Source organism: Vicia villosa, linkage group LG6 (assembly GCF_029867415.1).
Source record: "Vicia villosa cultivar HV-30 ecotype Madison, WI linkage group LG6, Vvil1.0, whole genome shotgun sequence".
NCBI classification, from domain to species: Eukaryota; Viridiplantae; Streptophyta; class Magnoliopsida; order Fabales; family Fabaceae; genus Vicia; species Vicia villosa.
The window spans coordinates 147,993,164-148,020,394 of NC_081185.1; the positions used below are offsets into that span (position 1 = coordinate 147,993,164).

Sequence of the window (27,231 nt, forward strand, 5' to 3'; positions counted from 1 at the left end):
TGAACCAATCTTGCCAATTGCAAAGAGCTTGAAGGCCGAGAATATTGTGAGCCTCCCTTTCATTATTCCAAATCATGTTATTACGGTTTTTCCAAATAGTATCAATCATAACCGCAACTCTCCCCGCCACCAAAGAATCTTCCGTACAACAAATATCAAAAATCAAAGAGGTGGCATCATGGAAATTATACTTTCGAGGATCCACAATATGACATATTTTTTCTCTTGATACAATTATTTTAAAAAAAAAAAACCACTATTCATAATTATTAGTAAATGTTTCATTTAATTGTTAAAATTTGATAACAATACGTTAGTGATAAAGTTTCTTTGGATGAGAGAGCTATATTGGTTTCTTTGAATAAACGAGGGTTTTCAATTGATGGGAAATTTGTATTATAAAGTTAATTTTTTTTTATTATTTAATCTTTCTATTTATTTAATTTTTTAAAATTATTTTAATATGAATATCTAATAAAATAATAAACTGATTGTTTCAACTAATGATAAATTGATTTATCCAATTGCCAATTTGATTGAGTTTTTCTCTTGGCGAGTTTTAAAATTCAAAATATCTAAATTGTTATATAGACTAAAAAACAATAAAACAAAAATATATAAAAGATTAGTAAAAAAATTTAAAGAAATAAAAAAAAAATATGCATTGACAATGTAAAATATTTTACGTCACATTTTTAATTTTAAAAAATTGATATGAGAAGGCAAATTGTTATAATTTTATTAAATAATGGTGTAAAACTAGTTTACACAGACAATATCTTTAATTTCTAAACAAATAAAATTAGATAAAAAATATATATTTTATTTTTGAGATTAGTTGAAATACACTCTTAATGTAAATCAATTTTATACCATCATCCAATTAGAATGGAGAGAAAATTATAAAAATAATAATTATTAAAATAATTTATGCTACCAAATGTTAAGCAATGGGATATGAGAGCCTAATATGAATTATTTGATTGTGTAGCGGTAGAGGAAATAGTTCATGTACCTTTGGTGGAGGAGGTTAGTGAAGACAAGTTAATTTTGAAGGAGGAACAAAGTGGTTGCTATCCTGTGAGATCGGGGTACAGGTTGTGGAGGAATGCTTGTAAAGGAGGCCGTGGGAGACATAATTTGCATAATTGGAATGGTCTTTGGGATATCAAAGCGCCGACAAGAGCAAAGCATTTTATTTGGAGGATTTGTGAAGGTTGCCTATCCTCCCGAGTTAGATTGCGTCAACACCATGTTTCGTGCCCGGTTGAATGTCCGTTTTGTAATAATAGTTTGGAAGACGAGTGACATATTTTCTTTGGTTGTGCGGCAACAAATCAAGGTTGGCAAGCCGCAGGTTTGAGTAATGTTATTGATCATCGTCTTCTTTCTTTTGATGAGGTAAAACTGCTTATTTTTTTATATTTGTTCAAAGGAGGATAGAAACACAGCTGGTAGAGTTGCGGTCATGCTATAAGGTATGTGGAAGAATATAAATACTTCATTTGGAATAACGAGTAAGAGGAAGCGTCCAAAGTGGGGTGGCTGACGTATCATAGATGGCAAGAGTGGTTCACGGTTCAAAATAATTCAGATGATCACACGGTTTCCCAACATGTTCAAACTTGGGAACCACCATCGCCCGAATGGCTCAAATGTAATGTGGATGCAGGTTTTAATAAAATTGGAAGAAGTTCCAATAGAGGTTGGTGTATCCGCGATAGTTCAGGTAATTTTCATACGGCAGGTACGACTTGGGATGTTGGTGAGTATTCTGTTCTAGAAGGGGAAGCGTTAGCTCTCAAGGATGTCATTCAAATAGCTATCAACATGCAACTAGACCGGATTATCTTCGAAAGTGATTCCTTCGGGTGGTTCAAGCTTTGCGCAATAAAATTGTTGGTAAGTCGGAATTCTACTCTAGTTTAAAAGTCATCCAATATATGCTTTGTAATTTTCACAAATTTGAGGTTAAGTTTGTAAAACGTCAAACGAATATGATTGTTCATTCCTTATCAAAGGCGGCCAATTCTTAGGTTAGGCGTAATGTTATTCATAATGTTCCTCTTTGTATCGAACTTTTGATTTATAATGAAAGAAGATAGTTTTGTTTTGATAAAAAAAACTATAATTTATTTATTTTTATTTTTAATTCTATACGTCAAAATGATTTATTCTAATTGGATGATGACGGTATATTCTACCAACCTTTTTCAACGCGGTCGTAGGTTTTGCTGATGCCGTCGTACCGTGTTGTTTCGATCTACCTCCGTGCGTAGAAGGTTTGCGCCGCCGCCGTTCATAGTGGCACTTTCGCCGTCGTCGGAGAAAAGGTTCTGTCAGCGTGTCTTCGTGCGCGTGGATCTGGAATTGCGATATACGGTCGACGAAACCCTATCACCGAATCCTTATTGCACACATCAATCACTGTACTGCTTCTCCCACAACTGCATAGCTGAGTCCATTGCTCGAGAACTGCTCATCACCATTGTAAGTCTCTAATACTATCTCTCTGTGAATCTCTCTGTACGCATCGTTATGTGTCAATGTTTGGTTTTTTCTCATTATGTATGCCACTAAACCCTTGACCCATTGCTCTCTGAAACCCTAATTCTTGATTAATGATTTTGGATTGTCTAAGCAAGTAAAACGATTGTAAACATGATGCAAAACTCCATTGATGGAGTGTGAACAAGCAGAAGAAGAAAAGCTTAAGCAGAGCAAAAAGAGAAGAAAGAGATTATTGATTGCTTGTTAAACAAAGTTAGTTACATAATGGTTTATATAGTTGGTAGGAAAACCAAACTGAAAACCCTAACTAACTGAATACAGTTAAGCTATGTAACTACTTTTGCCACGTCAGCTGCATGCTTTGTCACCCCCCCACAAGCTTGAGGTTGATAGATGTTAATCAAGCCAAGCTTGGAAACACAGGCATGGAAAGGTTGTGGACCTAAAGCTTTAGTGAATATATCAGCAGCTTGGTCTTTAGAAGGAACAGGTAATAATCTCATGACACCAGCTTGAATCTTTTCACGGACAAGATGACAATCTATGTCAAGGTGCTTGGTGCGTTCGTGAAACACGGGATTAGCAGAAATGTGGATAGCACTTTGACTATCGCAATAGAGAACCGGTAACCGTGCTGGATGTTGTTTGAGATCATGCAATAGGAAGCAAAGCCACTGAAGTTCCCTAGTAGCGGCAGCCAGGGCGCGATACTCAGCCTCAGCTGAAGAACAGCTAACCGTGATTTGCTTCTTAGCTTTCCATGATACCAAAGAATGACCAATGAAAAAACAATAACCAGACACGGATCTTCGAGTATCAATACAACCTCCCCAGTCAGCATCGCTAAACCCGGAAATCTGCAGATCTGAAGCCTGAGAAAGGAGGATACCATGGGCAGGTGATTGTTTGAGATACCTGAGAACACGTAGGGCAGCTTTATAGTGTGACTCAGTAGGGGCACTCATGTATTGGCTCAATTGTTGAGTAGCAAAGGCAATGTCAGGTCTTGTGGTAGTAAGGTACAAGAGTCTACCCACAAGACGCCTATAAGCAGTGATATCTGAGAAAACTGATCCATCGTCTTGATGTAAACGGATAGAAGCATCTAAAGGAGTAGTGACAGGTTTACAACCAGTGAGACCAGCATCCTTTAAAAGTTCCAGACAATACTTTCTTTGGCACAATGTAATGCCCTTGGAAGAACGAGCTACTTCAAGACCTAAGAAGTATTTTAACTCACCAAGATCTTTGATATGAAAAGAACTATCCAAAGCCTTTTTGAGATCATGGAATATGGTGAGAGAAGTTCCTGCAAGAATAATGTCGTCTACATAAACCAAAATGGCCGTGAATGAAGAAGCATCAGATTTGGTGAATAAAGTATGATCTGCATGTGCATGAGTGAAACCTTGTGCCTGAAGAAATGTTGTTAATTTCTCAAACCATTGACGACTTGCTTGCTTCAATCCATAAAGGGATTTCTTCAACTTGCAAACCTGCCCAGGATGAGAAGCACTAACACCTTGTGGCAATTTCATGTAGACATCTTCATGCAAATCACCATGTAAGAACGCATTGTTCACGTCCAATTGATGAAGGAACCAACCATGTATAGCAGCAAGAGCCAGAAGCACTCGAATAGTAGACATCTTTGCCACAGGAGAGAATGTCTCAAAATAATCCACTCCTTCAGTCTGATTAAATCCTTGTGCCACGAGTCTAGCCTTGAACCGCTCTATAGAGCCATCAGCATGTCTCTTTATCTTGTACACCCATTTGCTTCCAATAGGAGAAGCATTAGGTGGCAAATCAACAAAATCCCATGTCTGATTTTGTTCCAAGGCATTTAATTCCAACTGCATAGCTTGAACCCATCGAGGATCTTTAATGGCTGCTTGATAATTATTGGGTTCAGTTTCAGAGGAAAGAGCCATAATGTAAGCTTGATGAGTGTGAGACAAATTATCATAAACCAGGTATTTGTCAATAGGGTATTGACTATGGGAGGAGATGGAAGAACATATGTAGTCCTTTAAATGTGCAGGTGGTCTAGACACACGACTGGACTTTCTAGTATCATCAACTACTGGTGAATCAGAAGCATGAGACGGATGAGACATGGAAGCATCATCAGAAGTAATGACATCAGTAGAAAGAGAGGAATGTTCAATAGGTAAAATTTCAGAATCAGTTCCAGACACTTGAACATCATGTTCAGGTGTAGAAACCCGTGTATCATTTTCAGAAACACAAGGAGCAATGGACTGAGAACTGGGGACAGAAGAAGAAGTGTCTAAAAAGGTGTTTAGAGTAGTCATAGAGGATTCAGAAAAAGGTTGGTCAAAGTATATAGAAGTAGGAGTTTGCAATTTTGACTCACTATGAAAAGGAAACTCCATATCAAAAAATTTGACATTTCTTGAAACAACAATTTCATGGGATGTGACATCCAGAAGTACAAAACCTTTCATACCTTGCTTATATCCCAGGAAAGCACACTTTCGTGCTCGTGAGTCAAATTTATGTCTGTTGTTAGGCAGTGTAGAACCATAGCTCAAGCATCCAAAAACTCTAAGTGAACTTAAGTCAGGTAAAGTTCCATGCAAAACCTCATAAGAGGACTTGTTCTTCAAAATCTTTGTAGGAATCCTGTTCATCAAAAATACTGCATGTAAAACTGCATATGACCAGTATTTCTTAGGCAGTTTAGATTGAAACATTAGAGCTCGACTAATGTTCAGAATGTGCTGGTGTCGTCTTTCTACTCTACCATTTTGTTGTGGTGTATAAACACAACTTTTCTGATGTATGATACCTTTTGAAGCATAGTAAGTAGGCATAAGTAACTCTGTTCCATTATCACTCCTTACTACTTTTACTCTTTTGTCAAATTGAGTTTCAACCATAGCTATGAATTCTTTAATTCTTTGACATACTTCAGATTTAGACTTTAACATAACCACCCATACATGTCTACTATGGTCATCAAGTATGGTTAGAAAGTATCTAAAACCATGAACAGAAGTTGTACCAAATGGTCCCCATACATCTAAATGAATTAAGTCAAACACATTCTCAGCATTTTTATTACTCATGGGAAAAGGCATACATTTTTGTCTGGATTGTTGGCAAACATCACAAGCAGTATGAGCACTCCTAGGAATGTAGCTATACACTTTATTCATACATTCCATTCTATCAAAAGACAAATGCCCTAGCCTTAAATGCCATAATAAGGCAGATGCTACAACATTAGAACTACTTTTAGTGAAAATACTCGACACAAATCCTGCAGCTTTTCCTCTATGGACTTTGTGGGTAGCTTCCAAGTAGTATAGACCATCACAGGCTCTAGCTGAACCAATCCTCCTCAAATCCTTCTTTGCCTGTATCATACACTGATCAGATTCAAAACTCAAAATGCAACTCTGCTCTTGACACAGTTTTGAAACTGACACTAAGTTAACTTCAAACTGAGGCAAATATAACACATTCTTAATGATCAATTCATTAGACAATTGCACACTACCACTTATGGATGAGACTATAGAGTTTCCATTTGGTAGATTAACCATCATGGGGCTTATTGTTTCATATTCAACAAAAGAATCTAAGGAATGACTTATGTGGTGAGTAGCTCCTGTATCTAATATCCAACTGATACTATTCTTAGTATTAAAGTTAGCAATGAAAGGTTCAGAATTACCTCCCTTAGCTAGATTCACAGATCCTGTACTTTTCTCTAGTAAGGTCATCAAATTCTGGTACTGCTCCTTTGTGAGTGTCATGCTTCCTCCATTGTCACTTGTTGAGGCTACGGCAGATTTTGAATCCGAATCTTCAACATCAACCTGATTAGCATATGATGAAGATCCACTTCCTCTTCCAAAACTTGGTGGATAACCATGTTTCTTGTAACAATTATCAATCACATGTCCTGTTTTACCACAGTGTGTGCACACTTTCATATTGCCTCTACCTCTTCCTGCAGAGGGATTTCCATAGCCTCGACCTCTTCCAAATGATTTTGAGCCTTCAACAGCATTTACCATCCCAGGTGCTTCCTCAATCACATTGCTGTTAGAAAAATTCAGACCACATATCTTCCTTTCTTGCTGCATTACCATTGAAAATACTCTATTGATTTGTGGTAATGGATCCATTAACAATACTTGAGATACCACACCATGAAATTCTTCATTCAGACCTATTAAGAATTGGATAATTCTATCTTCAGCCCTAAAGCTTCTACTATTTCGCATTGCTTGACATGCACATGTAACACGACACGTGCAACTTGGCATGGGGCGATACTGATCCAACTCTTCCCACAGACTTCTCAATTCAGTGAAATAATCAGAAATCTTCTTGCTACCTTGTTTCAGATTTGTTATTTCTTGATGAAGTTGCGCTACTCGAATTCGATCTCCTCTCATAAAACGATCTTTGAGATCATTCCACATATCCACGGCATTGTCAATGAACACCACACTCTGAGCAATGGATGGTGTTATTGAATTGATAATCCATGTATGAACTAAATTGTTGCATCTTTGCCACGCAACATAATTCAGATCATCTTCTCCAGGTACTTCTATAGAACCATCAACGAATCTGAACTTGTTCTTCATGGCAAGAGCACGTCTCATCTTCATCGACCAAGCGTGGTAATTATCACCTGATAACGCTGGAGTTACGCACACCGTCGATGGATTTTCTGAAGGATGCACATAATATGGATCAAGATGATCCTGATTCTGATTGTTGTTATTGTTTCTCGTCATCGATCAAGCTTCTTAAAATGCTGAGAATCGAAGAAAGTATAAAAAGAACAAAATCACAGTGATTGCTTCAAGAAAGCTTCAATCACTATGAACAAGAAAGATCTATGAATCGCAGCGGATGCAGAGCAGGATCAACCTGCTCTGATACCATCTAAGCAAGTAAAACGATTGTAAACATGATGCAAAACTCCATTGATGGAGTGTGAACAAGCAGAAGAAGAAAAGCTTAAGCAGAGCAAAAAGAGAAGAAAGAGATTATTGATTGCTTGTTAAACAAAGTTAGTTACATAATGGTTTATATAGTTGGTAGGAAAACCAAACTGAAAACCCTAACTAACTGAATACAGTTAAGCTATGTAACTACTTTTGCCACGTCAGCTGCATGCTTTGTCAGATTGTTGGAGGAAATATTATATTTTATTGATGATACATGTGTTAAGAGTTCTGAAATATGCTTTATTGTTTTCTAGCTCAAATATATGATTCGCACCCTCCAACTAGATATTTGTAGATGAACAACATGTTCTGGAAAATTGCCCAGTTGAACCAACAAATGTGGTTCCATAATTTTTAACACCTTAGAGACGACATATCAAAGCTTCCCAATAAGATTATATATTTACTTGTGTAATGTATAATGTGGATAAGATACATGATTGAGTTCCAAATATAAACTTAACGATCATTATTCAATTTTCTATACTCTTCTATTAAAATCTATGCTTTGAGTTGTCACATGAAAAACAAGGTATTTGTTGAGGCTGTGTTGGTTTGTGATGCTTATAATACAATCAATTGGTGACTACTAACTCCTAAAGAGCAAAAATACAAACCCATATAATTATGTGTTTTGTTCTGTGAAAAACAGATCTTAAAAAATAGGGGACTCTAACTCAATCTCTTCATCTTTTTAATAGTTTATGGTTGTAATTTTACTAATGTTACTGAGAATTAAACTGTTCTGCTATTGAAAAGCATTAGGTAAGCTTTTAATATGTCTTTTTAAACTAGTTGTTTGATTGTTTGAATATTTAAGATTAATATGGCTAGTTTGGAGGTTGATTTTATCTTCTTAGTTGTATAATTGTATTGTATCATCGCTGATTAGTAACATTGTAAGGCTGTGAGCCATTTCTTACAGTTGGGTAGTTCTATATGATTAAAAAAACTGAATGGGAAATCCTTTTTTTTTTCTTTTGATTCGTTATTGGCAAAATCATGTTTAATCTTCTTCTGAGGTGATGTCAATTCCAAATATAAACTGAACGGGAAATCAAATGTGTTATTGAACCCTGGCTAGCTGCATACCGGGTGTGCTTAGTTTTTGGTGCTTATTTCTACACGTGGCTGTTTAAACAAACTATGTCCCTTTAGTTTGATGTTGTTGGTTTTGTGGATTTTTTCTCTCTATTATTCTTGTTTAAGTTTGGTACTGCCTAGCTTTGGTTAGAGGGCACCATTATGAGGTTAATACTTTGAGTTAGTGTTATAGAGTAGTTTAGTTTGAATTGTTTTTGTTACGTTTCACACAAATTGTTATATTAGGTTCATTAATTATGGCTTCAATTGTCACTACTTAATTAGAGACATATCATTTAATTTAGTTTACATTCAGTTTTATTCCATCTGGTTATAATGTTTGTCCAAAGTGATGATTAAAAGAAGTACAACAATTCTAGAAAGGCAATAAGTGATCTTAACTTATAAGTAGAACCTAAGATGCATGCATATAAAAATACCAGTAACTGATAGGGCATTGTTTGCTTTGTTTGAAAAATACTCAGTTTTTTCCTCTGCTCTTACATTTCGATGGTGAAAGAGAGACTTTGGGCAGAAACTTCTATTTTAATTTATTTTTGGATTTATGATTTGATTTACCAAATAATTCAATTTGAGTCTGAACTTTGGGTTTAATTAGACAAAATTGACACCTCTACATTATTATCTTGACTCTAGTGACTTATTTCTCATTTTGATTCTTATTTTTATTTGTGACAGGTTTTTAGCATGGATAATTCTGATGCCAAATCTGCTGAAAATCAGCAAACTGAACAAGGTATGTGTAATTTGTTGCATTAGACTAACATTTTTTGGTACCATATTTAATTTTTCTTTTCTATGTGTTTGTTTATTTTCAGTGTGTAGTTTCTTCCGAAAACCGGTTAATAAGAAGAATATAAGGAAACGAACGGTTGATAATGAAGATAATGAGGATGACTCAAACAATGAAGGTTCTTTGATGCATGTTCAGAAAAAGTCCATGAAGCCCGACAATAAATTGTTCTTTTCCACGGGCTCTTCAAAAAGCTCTAGATCTACTGAAGCGAATGAAGAATCTGAAAAACACGGCTTTCATTTTGAGTCTTCCAAAGAGATTCAAGTTCAACATGATAGCAAAGCAACTGCAACTTTGGAGACTGAGACTGATTTTTCAAAAGATGCTCGTGCCATTCGTGAAAGAGCTCTTAAGCAAGCGTCAGAGAATCTCAAAGGAAAGGGAACTGGCACAGAGGATGGGAAATTATACAAAGGAATCAATTATTACACAGATCATAAGGCTGGATTTCGTAGAGAGCACACAATTGCTGGTGAAAAGGCCGGTGGGTCACACGGTCCTCTCAGGGCTTCGTCTCACATACGAGTTTCAGCAAGATTTGATTATCAGCCTGATATATGCAAGGATTATAAGGAAACTGGTTACTGTGGGTATGGTGATTCATGTAAGTTTATGCATGATCGGGGTGATTACAAATCTGGGTGGCAGATGGAGAAGGAATGGGAAGAAGCTGAGAAATCAAGGAGGATGAGATTGGCTGCAGGTGAGGATGCAGAAGAGGATGGCGCCAATTTGAATGACGATGATGATTCCGACGATGATTCATTACCATTTGCGTGTTTCATTTGTAGAAATCCATTTGTGGATCCTGTCTCAACCAAGTGCAAACACTACTTTTGTGAGCATTGTGCATTGAAGGTAGACCCTTAACACTGTTGCAATTAAGTTTCAATTTATAACCGTTCAAGTTATTTGGTACAGTAATGCTTAATTTCTTTGCCCTTTAATCATGTCTAACTTTCTGTTCATTTTACTGCAGCATCATGCAAAGAATAAGAAGTGTTTTGTATGCAACCAACCTACACTTGGCATTTTTAATGTTGCTAATGAGATACAAAAGAAGATGGCTGAGGATAATAAATAAACACATCCAATACTACCCGTTTATATCTTTGCTTCTTGGAGGTTATCTTTATTTTTTCTCTTTCTCTTGTTTTCCCATTTAACTTTGTCAAACTGGAGATGCTATGTAATGAGCTGAAAACGTACATTATTAGGTAAGCGCACAGGCCTTATCATTTTTGCATCTTTCTTACTAATAGACCCCAGAATATATAAAATAGTGAGAGAATTGAACTTGTTTAAAATAGGCCATTAATGGTATATGTTGTAGTTCTTGTTGTAGTGTAACTCATTTTAATTCTCTATAAACTCGAGTTTCTAACTTTTCTAATCATCCTGTAGAGTATAGCCTAAGATTCTTAATGGTTGGTTGTTCGTAATATATCCAATGTTGTTTAGCAGTGTAAGGAGTAAGATGATGGAAAGAACTTAAAAGCTGGGACACTAATGCCAATTATTCTTGTATGGGTCATGCTCAAGAAATGCATATATTCTTTTCCCTTGATACTTTGCTAACTCATTTAACATCTTTGATGCTTATATTTCTAGTTAACCATATAGAAACTCAAACTGTTAACCTTTTCCCACCTTTAAACTTAAAAGCTTGCTGCTACACCATCCACCATTTACTGATAGCTTCAACTTATTCTCTCAGTTGTCATACAATTTTTGTTGAATGGCGTGTGAAGATGGGAAGGGTTGCTATATATGGTTGTTGCAAGTTATATGTCTCCTAGGCCTTCTTGTTCTTGGCCTATGGTTATCCTTACGACCGAATAACCCCTCCTTCTCCATCATGTTAGTCTCCATAGATCGTCTATCGGATCAAAATGACACAATCTTTTATACCCTTGAAATCAATAACCCAAACAAAGACTCCAGCATTTACTATGATGACATAATATTGAGTTTCCTATTCGGGCAACAAGAGGACAAAGTGGGAGAGACAACCATAGGCTCATTTCATCAAGGAACCAGCAAGAACCGCATTGTATCCGGCATTGTTAATGGCAAACCTGGACCATTCAAATCTCTCTTCAAGGCCATATCAAACGCAACCGCGGAGTTGAAGGCTTCCCTGGCGACAAGATATCGATGCAAGACATGGGGAATCAAGAGCAAGTTTCATAGATTACACTTGAATGGTATTCTGCCAATTGATTCTAATGGTAAGCTTTCACGTAAGAAGAAGAAATACCCACTTACTAGTAATTCCAAAAAATTGGGGAGGTCCAAAGTAAAGAAGCACTGAACTCATCTCCTTCATTGTGTTTTGGTTGGCTTTTTCTTTTTCTCTTCTATATCCATTTTTTTCCTCATCTCCTTCTATTGGTTGGCTTTTTCTTCCACTCTTCTATATCCGTTTTTTTCCTGGTTGGCTTTTTGTTCCTCTCTTCTATTTCCATCGTTTTTATCGCGTTTTATCGGTGGAGATTTTTTTTTGCTATTGGTTTGGTTCATGGTAGTTTCTTCCATCTAATAGAATAGTTTTTCTTGCATGTAGTATGTCTCAACTAGAGATGCTAGATATGCAGACATTAAAGAATTATAGTATTTTGTGTTTTTCTTTGCATCCTTGCTAATGATTAAGTAGTGTTCATGTAAATGATGTGCTTAATAAAACTAAAGTTTAGCGAAAAAACAGGTCACAAGATATTGAATTAAGTTTTTGAGTTTATGTTAATCATTGACACGGTGATAGAAAATCTGTTGGAAGTTATAGTTCCAAATATGCTTCGTGAATCAGCCAGTTTAAGAACTTGATCTTTTCACCAAACAAACATTTATATATAAAATTAACCATACTGATACAACAACCAAACTTGATTGAGAATTTTATTTACTTAAATTCAAAATTAAGAGCGCATTTTAAGTGTTAGCCTTTAATTTAATGTGAAAATTGTTAATCCAAACACCTCAATGACAGTTTCTTTTTTGATTGAAATGGTTAAGATGACAATGAAATATTTTCTAAAAAAAACAAAGACCTCTTAAAGTTATATCATTTCTATTTGGGAAATGGTTTTTTAAGTCTATTAATAAAAAGTTTGTTAGAGTTAGTTTGATGTGGTTGAGGTAATTAGAATCCAACCAACTTCAACTAACTCTATATGTAATTCTTTCATTACTATGTAATTCTTTAAGGTTTGAATTAATGAAGAATGAGAATGAATCAAAGAATCAACTCATCAAAGCTACTCAACAATTCTAATATTGTATCAATTGCCTTTTAATCATTCCTTACGCTAGCTTATTTGCTTCTTCTCCTTCCTCTGTTGGTATAACTTGAAGCTCATCAATGACACAGAAATTGATGAATCGTCACCACTGTTTGAAACCAAACTCTATTCAAGTTGTTGTTATCAACAGTCTTTGAAACATTGCTATCATGTTAGCTCTCGTAACAATTGTGCACTGAACTCAAAACTACTGAAGAAATTAAATCGTTCTGCGTTTGAATTTGTACTTTGCATCAAAGCAATTACAGACTCCAACCTTGATGTATGTAAGTAATTACATATATGAACAATATTTGATTGATGCTATTCTAGATGGACTTTCTAAGAAATACAATTCATTCGTGATGCAAGTGTACGGTCGTCCTGAGTCTCATACAACTTATGTGAGAAGTGTGTATTTAAAATCAACACAACCTTATAATTCAGAAGTGAGGAGTGTGTATTTTTAAGTGTATCTCCTCAATACAAGGGGTTCAAAACTTCAAATGTTCTAATAAAAGTGAAAGAATTTTTATATCAAAAGATATTTCATTCAATGTGCTCCCCCCTTTTCTTTCCTAGTGGCACATATAACTTGCAACACACGAAATCAAGCTTGTCCCTGCCCCTTACATAAACATCTGGTCTGCCAAGATGCTTAGTACCACTTACTTTAAACTATGACTCTGATTTACCTAAAACAACAATGTAGTTCCTGCTACATCTAGTGTTGGATCAGTGTCACTTGACATCCCCAATAATGTGTCATTGTGATCACTCAACTCTCACCACATAGATAGATCCACATCTCAATTACCTGAGGCATCTACCAATGAGCATTTACCAGAGGTATTATCTCTCAAAAACAGGCATGTATTCCAGATGTGTCTACTATACAAACTCTCTACTACTAAAGCTCATCCTATGCATACTAGAGCAAAGACAAGTCATTATAAATCTAAAGCCTTCCTCACACTAAGCCTACATCATTCAAGGAAGCCTTGTCTAGCCCTCAGTGTATAATGCCTTGTTGGATAACAAAACTTGGTCTCTCATTCCCTTGCATACTCATAAAAAAGCTGCAGGCTACAAGTGAGTATTATTTAAAATCAAAGAAAATCCTGGTAAAACTGTAAATAAAATAAAGATTCCTTAGTTTCATCACACATAAGCGAGAGTTACAACACGTGGTACATCCTCCTAGTTTCACTAGCTTTGACAAGTCCCTTAAGTCCCTTGTTTGCAAACTACACAAAGACTTGTATGGCTTCAAACAGACACCATGGCAATGATATGAGACACTTTACCAATCCTTTTTTCAGTTTGAATTTGTTTTTAAGTTAATGTGATCATTCCTTATTTTAGTTCGAATTTGTTTTAAGTAAATGCACAAATGATTTAGGATCCATTCATGAGTAGTTGAAACTTTAGATAATATCACTTTCACAAAGTTAATTTATTTCTATAATACACTGCTCTACACGGAGTCATGAACATTCATTTCTCATAAAATTCAAAACTCTTCACCACGAAGAGCTCTAAGAACCCTTGAATGAGGAGCATCAGGGTCACCATGCATTGCTCTCCACCGCCACATCTCAGCAGTCCTCAACAGCGTCTCCTCCGCAGTCTCAAGCTGCTCCGGCAACCACCCAATCACATCTCCACCTTGTCCAGAATCCGCAGTCCCATGCATAACACGAGTCGCCGGCTTTCTTGTATCCGCAAACTCCACTTCCGATAACGGAGACGCTTTGTGATCCTTATAGTAATCTTTGTAATCCTCATTTTGTTCCTCTTTGTTCTTCTCTTTTTCTTCTGGCCATGGAGTTCCATCCAAACCAGCACAACTCACGTCTTCTAAAGCTATTGTCCCATGTTTTCTCTTTTGTTGAATGTTTGGATCCAATGGTTGGTTCACGCCTGTACTCTTTAGTTTCGGAGAAGATTCACATGGAGATTTTGGTGACTCGAAAACTCCTTCTCCTTTTTCTGTTTCAGTAAACTTTGCATTTGTGTCACTATCACCTCTACTTGTACCCTGCAACAATGGCATTCATTGTTAGTCATAAATAATATGTATAACAGAGTTCAGAAATTCACGTCTGATGCTGTGTCAGAAACCAGATTAAATGGTTCAGTAAATGGAATACTGGTGGAAAAAAATAGTTTAAAAATTGTATATCAGTAGGGGTGTGCAAAATATCCGGTTTTGATGTCCAAATCCATAACCAAACCTAAACCACTTTTAAATATCCGGATATAATTGAATGGTTATTAACCGGTTTAGTTATTAATGGTTTGGTTATCCATTCGTATAATCCGGATATAATTAAATGGTTATTAACCGGTTAAATTATTTTGGATTCGGTTATAATCCGGTTATTATCCAAATCCAAATATTTTAATTCTCAAAATATTAATTTTTTTTTTGAAAAAAAATATTTTCGAAAAAAATAATTTTTAAAACTGGATTTTTTTAAAAAACCGGTTATATAACCATAACCAAATTTATAACCGGTTTTATAACCAGTTTTGATTAAAATATGGTTATGGTTATAAATCCAAACCATTTAAATGGTTTTAAAATGGTTATGGCGCACACCCCTATATATCAGTAATTACTTGAGGTGAAATTCTGGAATTAGTGTAACCGGGTTTTTGTTGTCCAGAATGAATATCTGGGTCAGCGGTGTGGCTACGAGTAGAGAATCCACGTTTCAGACATGCTGAAGAGAAGGTTTGGCATGATTTTCTTGTTACATTTGCTGCTAGTTTTAGATGCATCATAATGTTGTTGTTTTCTGGTTTGTTGTCTTTTGGATTGGTTGGAGTGTTGAAGAAACAAAGGATATTAGTAGTACTAACTAGTAAGAAGAAGAGTTATGAGGGACTTTCTGGAGTTTCATGGAGAGGTGTTTGTTATTTACATGTGGCTATGTTAGTCTCTTGCCACGTGTATAGAGAAAAAATCTTTAAAACCAAGAAATTCTTTCTCTCCATAAAAAAGAAAAGAAAGAAAAGAAGTCCTTTCTCGAATGCACTAGGAATGAAAAGAAGATAATGATACTATCTCATTAGTTTTAAGAGGTGTGCTACTTATACAATTTTTTGTTACACCGTATCCACCACACCTTATATCATACCAAAGTTAAAATATTTGTGTACGGAAACCAAAAAAAGTTTAATAATTAAAAAATGAAATTAGTAGGTATTATGTAGAATTAGACGGTGTAGGTCTTAAAATTGAATGTAAGAATAGCTTTTTTCTAGTTTTAATACCAAATTTATTGAGAATTTTAAACATGAAACCTTGAGTTTTTATTGAATAATTCGATTATGCTCTCATCTCATGTCTTCTTATCTTATCATGTCATAGCCTAACATGAACTCTTGGTCTTTAGTCTATGAGTAATGTTAGGTTGACACATCTCTTGGTGTCCAACACCGTATAACAATACGGTATATGTACAATTTTATTTTTTAATTAATTTTTTTCCCTTTCTTATAATTTACTCTCTTCTAAGTCGCTTTCTAAAAAAGTTATATTTAAATATAACTAATTTTACTAATATGTATTTTATTATATCTTTAAATATATATATATTTTTTTAATTATGTAAATTTATCTTTTACGTGTTATGAAAGTAATTTTATAAAAACCTTTATAATTTGTCATTTTTATATAATAATTTTTGTTAATATGTATAAAAAGTTCAAAAGAACTTATAATAAAATAAAAAACGCAGGTAGGCTAAAATATTTTCAAACTCCCCTAGGCTAAAGTTTTTTTTCAATATAAATTAAGTATTTTCATAGTGTTAAAGTATGGTGTTAGTTTTTAGGTGTTCTAATAACACCACTCTTTATTTATAGTAACAATTTTCTGAATAATTTACATCCTTGATTCATTTATTATAAAGAAACATTATAAGGCAACAAACAACATATTATAGTATCCTTTATTAATCATACTACATCAATTCTATTATAAAAATAATATATTTAAGAAAAATAACATAAAAATAGACAAAATTCTTGATGAATGTTTCTATTATAAAAATAACATCGATTCTTATGATATTCACCCTCTATGATTGTTTCTTTCATATAAAGTTGCCCTTTATGATCGTATCATTTACATAAATGTCTTCGTCACCCGCATGCTTTCTCTATTGTGCAAATAACTAACTAATTAAATTGATTATGATGTCTTAAACTTTATTAGTGTTTTTTAAATCCAACGTAACCACAATATGATTATAAATAAAATGTTTGAAGTGGTTAACGAGTTCTAACATAATTCACACTTCTTAAGGTGCTTGGCCTTGAAGTTGATTTAGTTTGATCTTTGAAGCATCAAACTCCACCACCAACACCACTGGAATTTAAGACACGAAAAGCGTGCCAATTTTGACCTATTCATCTGCCGCATGTGCACAAATATATTTATACATTTTGCAGTCTGATTCCATAAACTTTCACGTTAAACCTGAAAACTTGTTTCATCGCAAATCGCCAAAAACTCAACAAAAATGTTCTTAAAAATATGTATGTTTATTATTTTTTTAATACCAGAAAGTACCAATCCAGATTTCAAGCACATAAGACACTTTTCAAATATCAAAACACTGCACATTCCCACCACAATACACGATCTATGCTTCATTCATTATATATTTTCTTCCTATTATACCCCTCCATTTTCCAAGTTAAAATCCTCAATTCACTCCTCATTTTCGTTGCCCGTCGATGTAGGTGCGATCGGACATGGATTCACATGTATCCCGTCACCGGTCTTACAACATCGGGGACAGGAGAATCGACGTTGTTATGAGCGGGAAAGGCTATAGTTCGAGAGGGATTTGGTCTCCTTCATCTCAGCAGAATGAAAAACCATGGAGTTTCAACAATCCAGAAGCAAAGAGAAAGAAGAGGATAGCCAAATACAAGGTTCACAACGTAGAAGGTAAGGTTAAAGCTACACTCCGGAAAGGACTAAGATGGATCAAGAAAAAATGCTCTCAAATTAGCCACGGCTACAAATAAGTTAGCCACGGATATCACAACGCATGAAAATTTTGATGTAGAAATATCTGTAGCACAGACACCTCTGAAAAAAGTTGTATCAGTGTCGGTATAGTGTCGGTATCGTGCTTAGGTAGAAATGAAATGTTATTATCTACATGTGATAACATATTTGAGATTGATATATGGTTTTGTTGCACTCTAATGAATGTTTATAATTTATGGAAACATTTAACCAAACATGCACGAGGTTATATAAGTTAATATCAATGTAATGTTCTTGTTATTTATTTATTTATTTATTTGATATTATGATTATTTATGATTATGATACAATACAAACACATGTGCACAACAAGAACATCACCATCCTAATGACCTTTCACTTCGCTCTTGATAATCACGATCCACATTATTGAAACGTTGCAATCTCATTTGATGATAAAATTGAGCAATAAAATCTTCAGCTTTAGAATCAATCTTGTCGTCCCCATTTTCATCGCACTCCTCCTTAATCATGTCTGGCCTATCATTCTCCTCGTCACTCGACACGAGTTCGTTCAATCCTACAGCCGAAGCATAACGGCTGCTCGATGGAGACGGTGAAAAAGGCGAGAAAGGCTCCTCCTCGGTTGAAAAATCGACAAACACGCTGCCACCGCCGCTCGATTCAGAGGGAGAAGGCGGTGGCAGGGTGGTCGTCATTTGATCGAATTTCTGGCCATTGGATTGAGGAGACGACAATCGCGGGGATTGGTTGCTTTGGAGATGTAACGGTCTCATTGATCCAACAAGTTTCTTCCAAATGTTCTTAGTTTCATCATCGGTAGAAATGACGTTTGGTTTTTTAGAATTTCCTCGCATCATGTGAAGTGCAACTCTAAAAGCACGCATTGGACTATGCTTCTTTTTTGTGAGAATCGGTGTTGGTTTGTGTTCGAGTTCGAGTTTAACATCATCATCGTGAGGAACGGTGATGATGTTGGGAATTTCAAGAGTTGTATCCATAAATTAAAATGAGGGAAGAAATAATGAATAAAAGATTAGATTCAGAAATCAGAAATCACCCCCTGCTTTGGCAGGGGAAATGTGGGGATTCCTTACAGAAAATAAAGGAAGAAAACAAGTTTATATATATGAGAAAAGTTATTGACTATAATTATACATAAACAATATAGAGAACCACCTACGTATATTAATTTAAGGTGTGTGTTTGGTTGGTTGTTGAATCTTATATTTAGAGAATTTGTTGTTTTATTAGGTGAATAATTCCATATATATGAAATGAGTTTAAGTTTTGAGGCACAAAATTCATTGGTAAATAGAGTGTGAAACTGAAATTGTAATGTAAGGTGTAAAGAGGAAATAGAATGTGTGGGGAGATATTTGAGGCGAAGGACATGGGTAGAACTAACAAGAACATAGGTATATGCTTTTTTAGGACAATCAATCAAACATGTAATTAAAAAAAATACCAATTATTTATTCATTAAAAATTGTGAATAACAATTATTTTAAATTAATATTTTTTGCTAAAATTATAATTTAAATTATAGTTATTTTAATTTATATTTTCAATTATGTTAAGTGATTTAGATGATGTAATTCGTAGGAACATATACATGATAAATCGATATCATAGAACATTGTTTGATTCAATGTAAAGTCACAAAAGTCAAAAGCCATATACATGATAAATCAATTCTAATTTTTTTTATTTAGCTTATATTGCAATGGCTTTTAATTCACTGTAAAGTCACAAAAGTCTCTATAAAATAGATATCATAGAAGTATATTTTCATTAAGTAAAGTAGGATAAAATATGGCTTTTAATTCACTGTAAAGTCACAAAAGTCTCTATAAAATAGATATCATAGAAGTATATTTTCATTAAGTAAAGTAGGATAAAATATGGTTAAATTGTGAAACTTTGATGTTTGATAGTTGAAAACGGGATTTTGAGAATATGTTTTTTCCAGCTCCTCCCGATCGTAGTTGTGGAGGATCAAACCGTGGTCCTCTCTATCAAGTTCAGTCTCAATCACCATTAAACCAACTAACGATTGGTGTACCATAAAACGAATTTCAACCTTATAATAGATGACAATTGGTAGTTCATTAAAATTCAAGGAAATCAAAACTTATGACTTCGAGTAAATCAAATATTTTGGCATCAAAATTGGAGGGAAAATTTTACAGTTTAGTTAGTTTTTTATTAACTTCGAGTAAATCAAAACTTTTGCCACCAAATTAGTGATGGGGAAATTTTACGGGTAACTATGTTTAATTAGTTTCTTTATGATTTGGAGTAAATCGACACTTTTGCCACTAAATTAGTGGTGGAGGAAATTGATTGTTGTCTTTATTTAATTAGTTGATTATAACTCTTTATCATTGTAATATTTATTATTTATCATTATAACTCTTGTTTTGTTCTCAATCTTTTGCTCGAAATATAACTCTTGTTTGAATTGAAAGTTGTGTTCTTGATTTATAAATTCTTTGACGCTCTTCAACACATTTAGTAATACTTTTAGACATTGAAATTCAAATTCCAAGTTTTGTTACATACCAAGGTGTTTTTCAACTCTCTATCTTCTTACTAGAGTGACTTTGTGACTCTCCATTAATGTAAATACTCGAACTTAGCCAAATAAAAATATCGGGACTCTAGAGTACCTAGTTTCTACTAAAGTGATTTTAGGTCACTCCATTATTTTTAATCAATGGCACTTAACATAATAACATAATAACATTGTTGAATACTGTCTTAAAGGATTAGTGGCTATAATGTTTTGCCTTACACAATAAAATTTACCAAGGATATAACGAGCTACTACAGTGAAAATATATTTTCACTTGAGTTTTAGAGTTATACTTGTTAGAATCAATGAATCTTCATAACTTAAGATGAGGCATTACATTCATTCATCATGTTATAGAGACATTCAATAGTGTTATTGTGTTAATTGATTCTCATGAAGAAAATGATTTCCTAACGTAATTCCAACAGGAAGAAAGGTAATCGATAATTCTAATATTTCTATTTGGCTATATTCGAGTATTTACGGTAGTGGAAAGTCCTAACATCACCTTAGTTGGAAGACAATGAGTATAAAAACACCTTGATGTGAAATTATTCCATAGTAGAACCAAAATTTATCAATAAACGAGGAAGTAGAGCTTGATGTGATGGTCATGACCTTCCAATGTTGTAGAGAGCCCCAACCGTCCACGTTGAGGCACGTGATGTCGATGCAGTCGTTCTCGGGGAGTTTGGAGGAGGCCCATATGAATTATCAATACTACCTCTATATGTGAACTATGTTGCTAGGCATGTTTGGCTTGTGGGTCATGTCTGATTTATCCACATCTACCTGAGCGAGTCATGCGTCAGTTCAGACATATGTAGGTTTTTCCAAGAGAACCTTTCATGTTAGCTCCTCCCAATATAGCCCACATAGATGGAGATGTCATGTATGATGATTTCCTTAATCATCTAGTGTCGGATGAAGCGCGAGTTGTCGTAACTCCTAGTAACCGGAGTTGTGCATATGACTACGTTTAGTGGAATTACAAAATGTCATATCCTTATAAGACACCAGATGCCGTGGGAGATCCACCTAAGCCAGCTTACTAGGAGATTTTATAGGAGGGGGGGTTAGGGAAGACCGTGTTGTTGATATGTTGCTTGCATGTCGTTGTATTATGGATCGTGTGTGAACGATTATACATAGACAGGTCTTTTTCGAAGGACCTCATGGGAGGCACATTGTAGATGTCATTTTTACTGAGGCACCGATGACATTGTAGTACAGTAGGCATCGAATGAACATGGGTGTCTGACATACTCAATAGTATAGTATTTGTATTAGGGCTACTATTATCGTTTCTAATTTATTTTAAATGTATTATGTATTCAGGATTGATTCATTTATATATGGCATTTTCATCTTACTCCTATTTGATAAGTGTGTGTTTTAATTTATAAAATATTTATTATAATAGTATAGTTATAATACATGGCATATTAAATCAGTGTATTTTTAAAAAATATCAAAAAGTATTGTATAGGGTGAATACATAAGTGTATATCTGTGTTTGATACAGAGATACGTCTCTGGATCAATTCATGTCAAAAGGAGGGTGTCAGTTAGGAATGCATAAGGTACATATAGGGTAAATACATAAGTACATTTCCTAACTATTTTCATTCAAATAGAGAGATGTGGCTCATTTACACATATATTTAGTGTGAAATAGATGCGTCCAAAAATGCATTTAGGATGGGACAAGCAGTGTTTTAAAAATCGGACCAGATTGAATGTTCGAACCAGAAATCATAAAAATCATCGGTCTGGTCTGATTATTGAATCGGGTAAGCTATTGAACCAGTGGGAACCAGAAAAACCGATGAATCAGAGGTTTGGAAAAATCGACGGGTTAAATGCTTGTTTTTTCTCTTAAAAAATGATGCCATTTTGATAATTTTTTAACAAAATAAAATTAAAATATAAGTGAACTTTGTTCAAAACTTAATTTGCAACAACTTTTTTTCATTGAAATTAAATTTATTCAGTTTATGTTACAATTAGACTTTTTCAAAATTTATTTGAATTTGTATTTTGTACTATTATGATGTGTATGATGACCATGTCTTAAATTTGGTAGGTATATTTCCTTAAACTTGGTGACTTTCTCATTTCATTTCATGACTTCAGTAAATTTAATTTTGTTTTAGTAGGAAGAAAGAAAAAAGAAATAGTACTATTTTGTAGGAAAAAAATATAGACAGACATGTATATATAGTAACGATTGACTCACTTAGAAAGTACTATTTTGTGTACAATAGAAAGGTACTAGTATTCTATTTTTATTTATTCTTTTACATCCAAAAAAGATTCCAAGACCTAAACACTAAAAGATATTAATTTATAAAATTAACTTAGCTTCAAAATTAAAACCAAGAAAACACACCATTTTGCTTCCAAGTATCAATCTCTCTAAACTTGTTAAAATCCTTTTCCCATTCATCATCATCCCACAACCAAGTCAACATGTTTTCACTTAGTTCCCATGACAAAGATTGTGCTTTCTGATTCAACAAAGGCATAACACTATCCCAATCCAAGTTATCCTCCAAACCTAAATCATTCGAACTTCGACTTGTCACACTATTATTCTCATGGTCTTGTATTCCCATCTTGTTAGTACCTGTACTTGTGTCCCTAACTTTTTCATTATATACAATCATATCATCATTACTTTCTTTTTCTTTTTCCACCTCGAATGTGTTTATAATAATATCATTAAAATTCAACGACTCTTTATCATTAATGACCTTTGGATTTAGGTTTGGATTTGGTCCTAACATGTTGTCAGGACCATATTCAATATTTTTACCGTCAATGCATGGCAACTGAAGCCCATTTGGGCTGTCTTCGCCATTAGAAGGCTTATTTGGGCTTTCGAATTTTTTTTGGATATAGTGTTTATTTTTCTTCATGGCCTTCCTGCTAGTTCTACCACCTCTTCTTTTGGGAGGTGTATTAACTAAGATTCCTTGTGATGGAATCTCTTTAACATTATCGAAATTTGTTGTTGATGATGTTCCTCGGAAAGTGTAAACTTTTCTACTTAAGTGAGAGTTCCAGTAGTTTTTAATCTCGTTGTCTGTTCTTCCTGGCAAATGACTTGCAATCAAAGACCACCTGAAGTTAAAAAAAAAAATGATGAAAACAAGTTCAATGTTAAGTAAAATTTCAATAATGCATATCAAACTAACCTAGCGGCAAAAGAGTTTTTATTTTATTTTATTTGGTGAGAGTGGCAAAAGAGCATTATTTGACATGTCAATATTATATTTAACGTTGTTCAAAATGTTCAAGATGCTGAACACATTACTTTAAATCGACTGTGACAAAAATATATTATATTCAAAACACGAGATCCATGCATTGTCTCATCAAACTTTAATAAATATTAAATAAAACTATTGAGCTATTCAATATCTGCATGTCACGTCTTATATCAGAGTAAATTAATTGATATTTTTATAAAATATTTATTATAAATTATAAAAAAAATAGATATATTATTAAAAAAATAAATTAATATAATTGATAAAAATAATCAAGAAAATCTTACATATAATATAGTACATTATGTTTTCATTCAAGATAAATATTTCAAGAAAATCTTATATATAATACAGCACATTATATTTTTATTCAAAAAACTATTTCAAGAAAATCTTATGTATACAGCACATTATATTTTCAAGAAAATCCTTATAGTTTTATTAACAAAAAAAAATTATCCTTCTCAAGTCTTTTGAGGTGCTATAAATTTTTGGTGCTATTGCAGTTTTTATTTTTAGTCTCTCTATTTTTAGGCAACGGTTTTAAAAAAAAAAAAATATTTCCAAAACTAACTAAAACCGTTGCAAAACTCCATAAAGGACTAAAATAAACTAACTAAAACCGTTGCAAAACTCCATAAAGGACTAAAAATAAAACTGCAATATTTATAAAGAGTAAAAAATTATAGGATTAATAAGAAAAATTGATTATATATATTTATATTAAGAAATTAAATTTGCAAATATCTTGACAATGTTGGGACAATTAGGAATACTATAGAAACAAAATACACATTTGCTCAAATATATAAAAGTTGTAAAATAAATTGTAGTAAAATTGTATATAGGAGATCAAACAATTAACCTGCAAAATAAAATATTTAAATGGCATTGTATAAAAGAAAAAAAAGAGAGAAATATAGCAATATGATAAATTTTTCATATTTTTGTCAACAAAAAATTAGACCATCCTTTTAGAATGACATGAAAATACATTGCAAACATATGAAAACTCATAGAATAATTCTTTGATGATGAAATCATATTTTGATGGTGTTAAAAAAATGTTGATGGTAATTACCTGTTGCCAAAAGAAGCATGCAACTTGACAATAAGAGCTTCTTCTTCAGTAGAAATATTTCCCCTTTTAAGATCATCTCTCAAATAGTTTATCCATCTTAATCTACAACTTTTTCCACATCTAAGCAACCCTTCAAAACCCAAAAATAAAATGTCATTTTTATTTATAAAAAAAGAAAGAAAAAATATTAATAGTAGTATTTTGAAAGGAATTAAAAAAATTAAAAACCTGCATTTTTAGGTAGTGACCTCCAAGAACCTTCTCCATTGGCTTTAATATATTGAGTCAAAATTTCATCTTCCTCTTCAGTCCATCTTCCTCTCTTCAAACCCACTTTCTCACAACAAGGTGCTCTTCCCATATCTAAGATACAAATGTAATTTCTGCACTATATATATTTTTGATGCAAATATATATAATATATAATGCAAAATGAGATAGATGGTTGAATGACTGAAATTAGATGCTATAAAGAGTGTCTGCAATTTTGTGCTGAGTGGTGGCAGAAAAGTTTAATAGGTAATAAAAGATGGAAAATACTAGTAATTTATATATAGGGAGAGATATAGGTATTAAATAGAGAGGGTTGGGGCTAGTGATTATTATGATGTAGATGTATCAGTGGTGATAGATTTAGCCACGTTGACTATAAGGTGTTGCCTCTCTCACCGTTTAGAAATCAAGACTCTCTTCACGGATATAACCTATACGCAATTACCATTTATTTTAAATTTTAAATTCAAGTCCATAAAAAACATGTTTAATAATTTTTTTTAATTTATCAAATATAAATTAATGTAATAATATATATATATATATATATATATATATATATATATATATATATATATATATATATATATATATATATATATATATAGGAGGGATATATTTACTCCAAGCGTAAGTTATTATAACTTACTCCACATCTTGACCATTAATTCTTTTCAATCTAATGGTTAAAAATAATAAGTAATAGTTTTCTCTCTCCACATTTAATTACTTATTATTGTTAACCATTAGATTGAAAGTAATTAATGGTTAAGATATAGAGTAAGTTTTGATAACTTACTCTTGGAGTAAATATAACCATCCTCATATATATATATATATATATATATATATATATATATATATATATATATATATATATATATATATATATATATATATATATATATATATATATATATATATATATATATATATATGAGGAGGGATATATTTACTCCAAGAGTAAGTTATCAAAACTTACTCCACATCTTGACCATTTATTCTTTTCAATCTAATGGTTAAAATTAATGAGTAATTAAATATGGAGAGAGAAAACTAACACTCATTAATTTTAACCATTAGATTGAGAAGAATTAATGATCAAGATGGGGAGTAAGTGTTGATAACTTACTCTTGGAGTAAATATAACCCTCCTCTCTCTCTCTCTCTCTCTCTCTCTCTCTCTCTCTCTCTCTCTCTCTCTCTCTCTCTCTCTCTCTCTCTATATATATATATATATATATATATATATATATATATATATATATATATAAAAGGAATGATCAAATTACATCCGAAGAGTTACATCATGAGTTACACCCGCTTATAACTTTACATCGGATAAAAAAAATTTAAAATCAACTGTCTGATTGAAACATTCTATCATATAGATCATACCTATAAAGTTTGAGATCAATTTATAATAATTTTCTATACCATCAAGATATCTCAAGATTAACGTCAAATGAACTTTCATATAACGTTAATTTTGATGTAATTTAATGATATAGTAAATCGTTATAGATTAATCTCAAACTGTATATATATGTATATGAAAGTATGTTTCATTTCAACAGTTGGTTTTAAAAAATATTTATTCAAACTGAAGTTATTGAGCGCATGTAACTTGTGGTATAACTCTTCGAGTATAATTATATCTCTCTCTCTAAAGTTATATAAGTAATACTTAGAAATTCCTATTGTATTACTGGTGTCATACTTAAAGCTATCAAAACTGAAATAGATTGTATCACTAAAAGTCATATTTGGACTCTAGTTGATTTACCACCAAGAGCAAAACCTATTGGAAATTCCTATTGTATTACTGGTGTCATAATTGAAGCTATCAAAACTGGAATACATTGTATGACTAAAAGTCATATTTGGACTCTAGTTGATTTACCACCAAGAGCAAAACCTATTGGATGCAAATGGATCTTCAAAAGAAAATTTCACCCTGATGGTTCTATTGATAAATACAAAGCAAGACTTGTTGCAAAAGGCTTTACCTAAAAGGAAAACATTGATTATTTTGATACTTTTGCTCCTATCGCTAGAATTTCTTCTATTCGTGTTTTGATTGCTTTAGCTTCCATTCAAAAATTAGTGATTCATCAAATGGATGTCAAAATTGCTTTTGTAATTGATGACTTAGAACAAGAAATTTATATGACTCAACCCGAAGGTTGTGAGGTTAAGGGTCAAGAAAACAAAGTTTGTAAACTTCTCAAATTCTTGTATGGTTTAAAACAGGCTCCTGAACAATGGCGTGAGAAATTTGCTAAAACTTTAATTAC

The 27,231-nt window shown here is 33.2% G+C and overlaps 5 protein-coding genes across 5 annotated transcripts; 2 read left to right on the forward strand and 3 right to left on the reverse strand.

The window, feature by feature from the left end:
• Positions 1–2,185: 2,185 nt before the first annotated feature.
• LOC131610414 (zinc finger CCCH domain-containing protein 1-like) lies at positions 2,186–10,804 on the forward strand. Its single transcript, XM_058882360.1, has 4 exons — positions 2,186–2,490; positions 9,294–9,351; positions 9,434–10,269; positions 10,391–10,804. Exons 2-4 carry the CDS (start codon positions 9,303–9,305, stop codon positions 10,493–10,495), a joined length of 990 nt encoding a protein of 329 aa, XP_058738343.1. The 5' UTR covers positions 2,186–2,490; positions 9,294–9,302; the 3' UTR covers positions 10,496–10,804.
• Positions 10,805–10,946: 142 nt separating this feature from the next.
• Positions 10,947–12,313, forward strand: LOC131610415 (protein NDR1-like). The gene has a single exon (XM_058882361.1). It carries the CDS (start codon positions 11,150–11,152, stop codon positions 11,723–11,725), a length of 576 nt encoding a protein of 191 aa, XP_058738344.1. The 5' UTR covers positions 10,947–11,149; the 3' UTR covers positions 11,726–12,313.
• A 1,820-nt stretch (positions 12,314–14,133) lies between these two features.
• LOC131612697 (uncharacterized) lies at positions 14,134–15,534 on the reverse strand. The gene is made up of 2 exons (XM_058884461.1): positions 15,318–15,534; positions 14,134–14,733 (listed from the first exon to the last, which is right to left on the reverse strand). The coding sequence occupies exons 1-2, from the start codon at positions 15,480–15,482 to the stop codon at positions 14,206–14,208; spliced, it is 693 nt and encodes a 230-aa protein (XP_058740444.1). The 5' UTR covers positions 15,483–15,534; the 3' UTR covers positions 14,134–14,205.
• Positions 15,535–17,986: 2,452 nt separating this feature from the next.
• Positions 17,987–18,828, reverse strand: LOC131612700 (uncharacterized). Its single transcript, XM_058884463.1, has one exon. The coding sequence runs from the start codon at positions 18,726–18,728 to the stop codon at positions 18,084–18,086; it is 645 nt and encodes a 214-aa protein (XP_058740446.1). The 5' UTR covers positions 18,729–18,828; the 3' UTR covers positions 17,987–18,083.
• Positions 18,829–22,617: 3,789 nt separating this feature from the next.
• Positions 22,618–25,169, reverse strand: LOC131612698 (transcription factor MYB12-like). The gene is made up of 3 exons (XM_058884462.1): positions 24,890–25,169; positions 24,662–24,791; positions 22,618–23,431 (listed from the first exon to the last, which is right to left on the reverse strand). The coding sequence occupies exons 1-3, from the start codon at positions 25,020–25,022 to the stop codon at positions 22,678–22,680; spliced, it is 1,017 nt and encodes a 338-aa protein (XP_058740445.1). The 5' UTR covers positions 25,023–25,169; the 3' UTR covers positions 22,618–22,677.
• Positions 25,170–27,231: the final 2,062 nt, after the last annotated feature.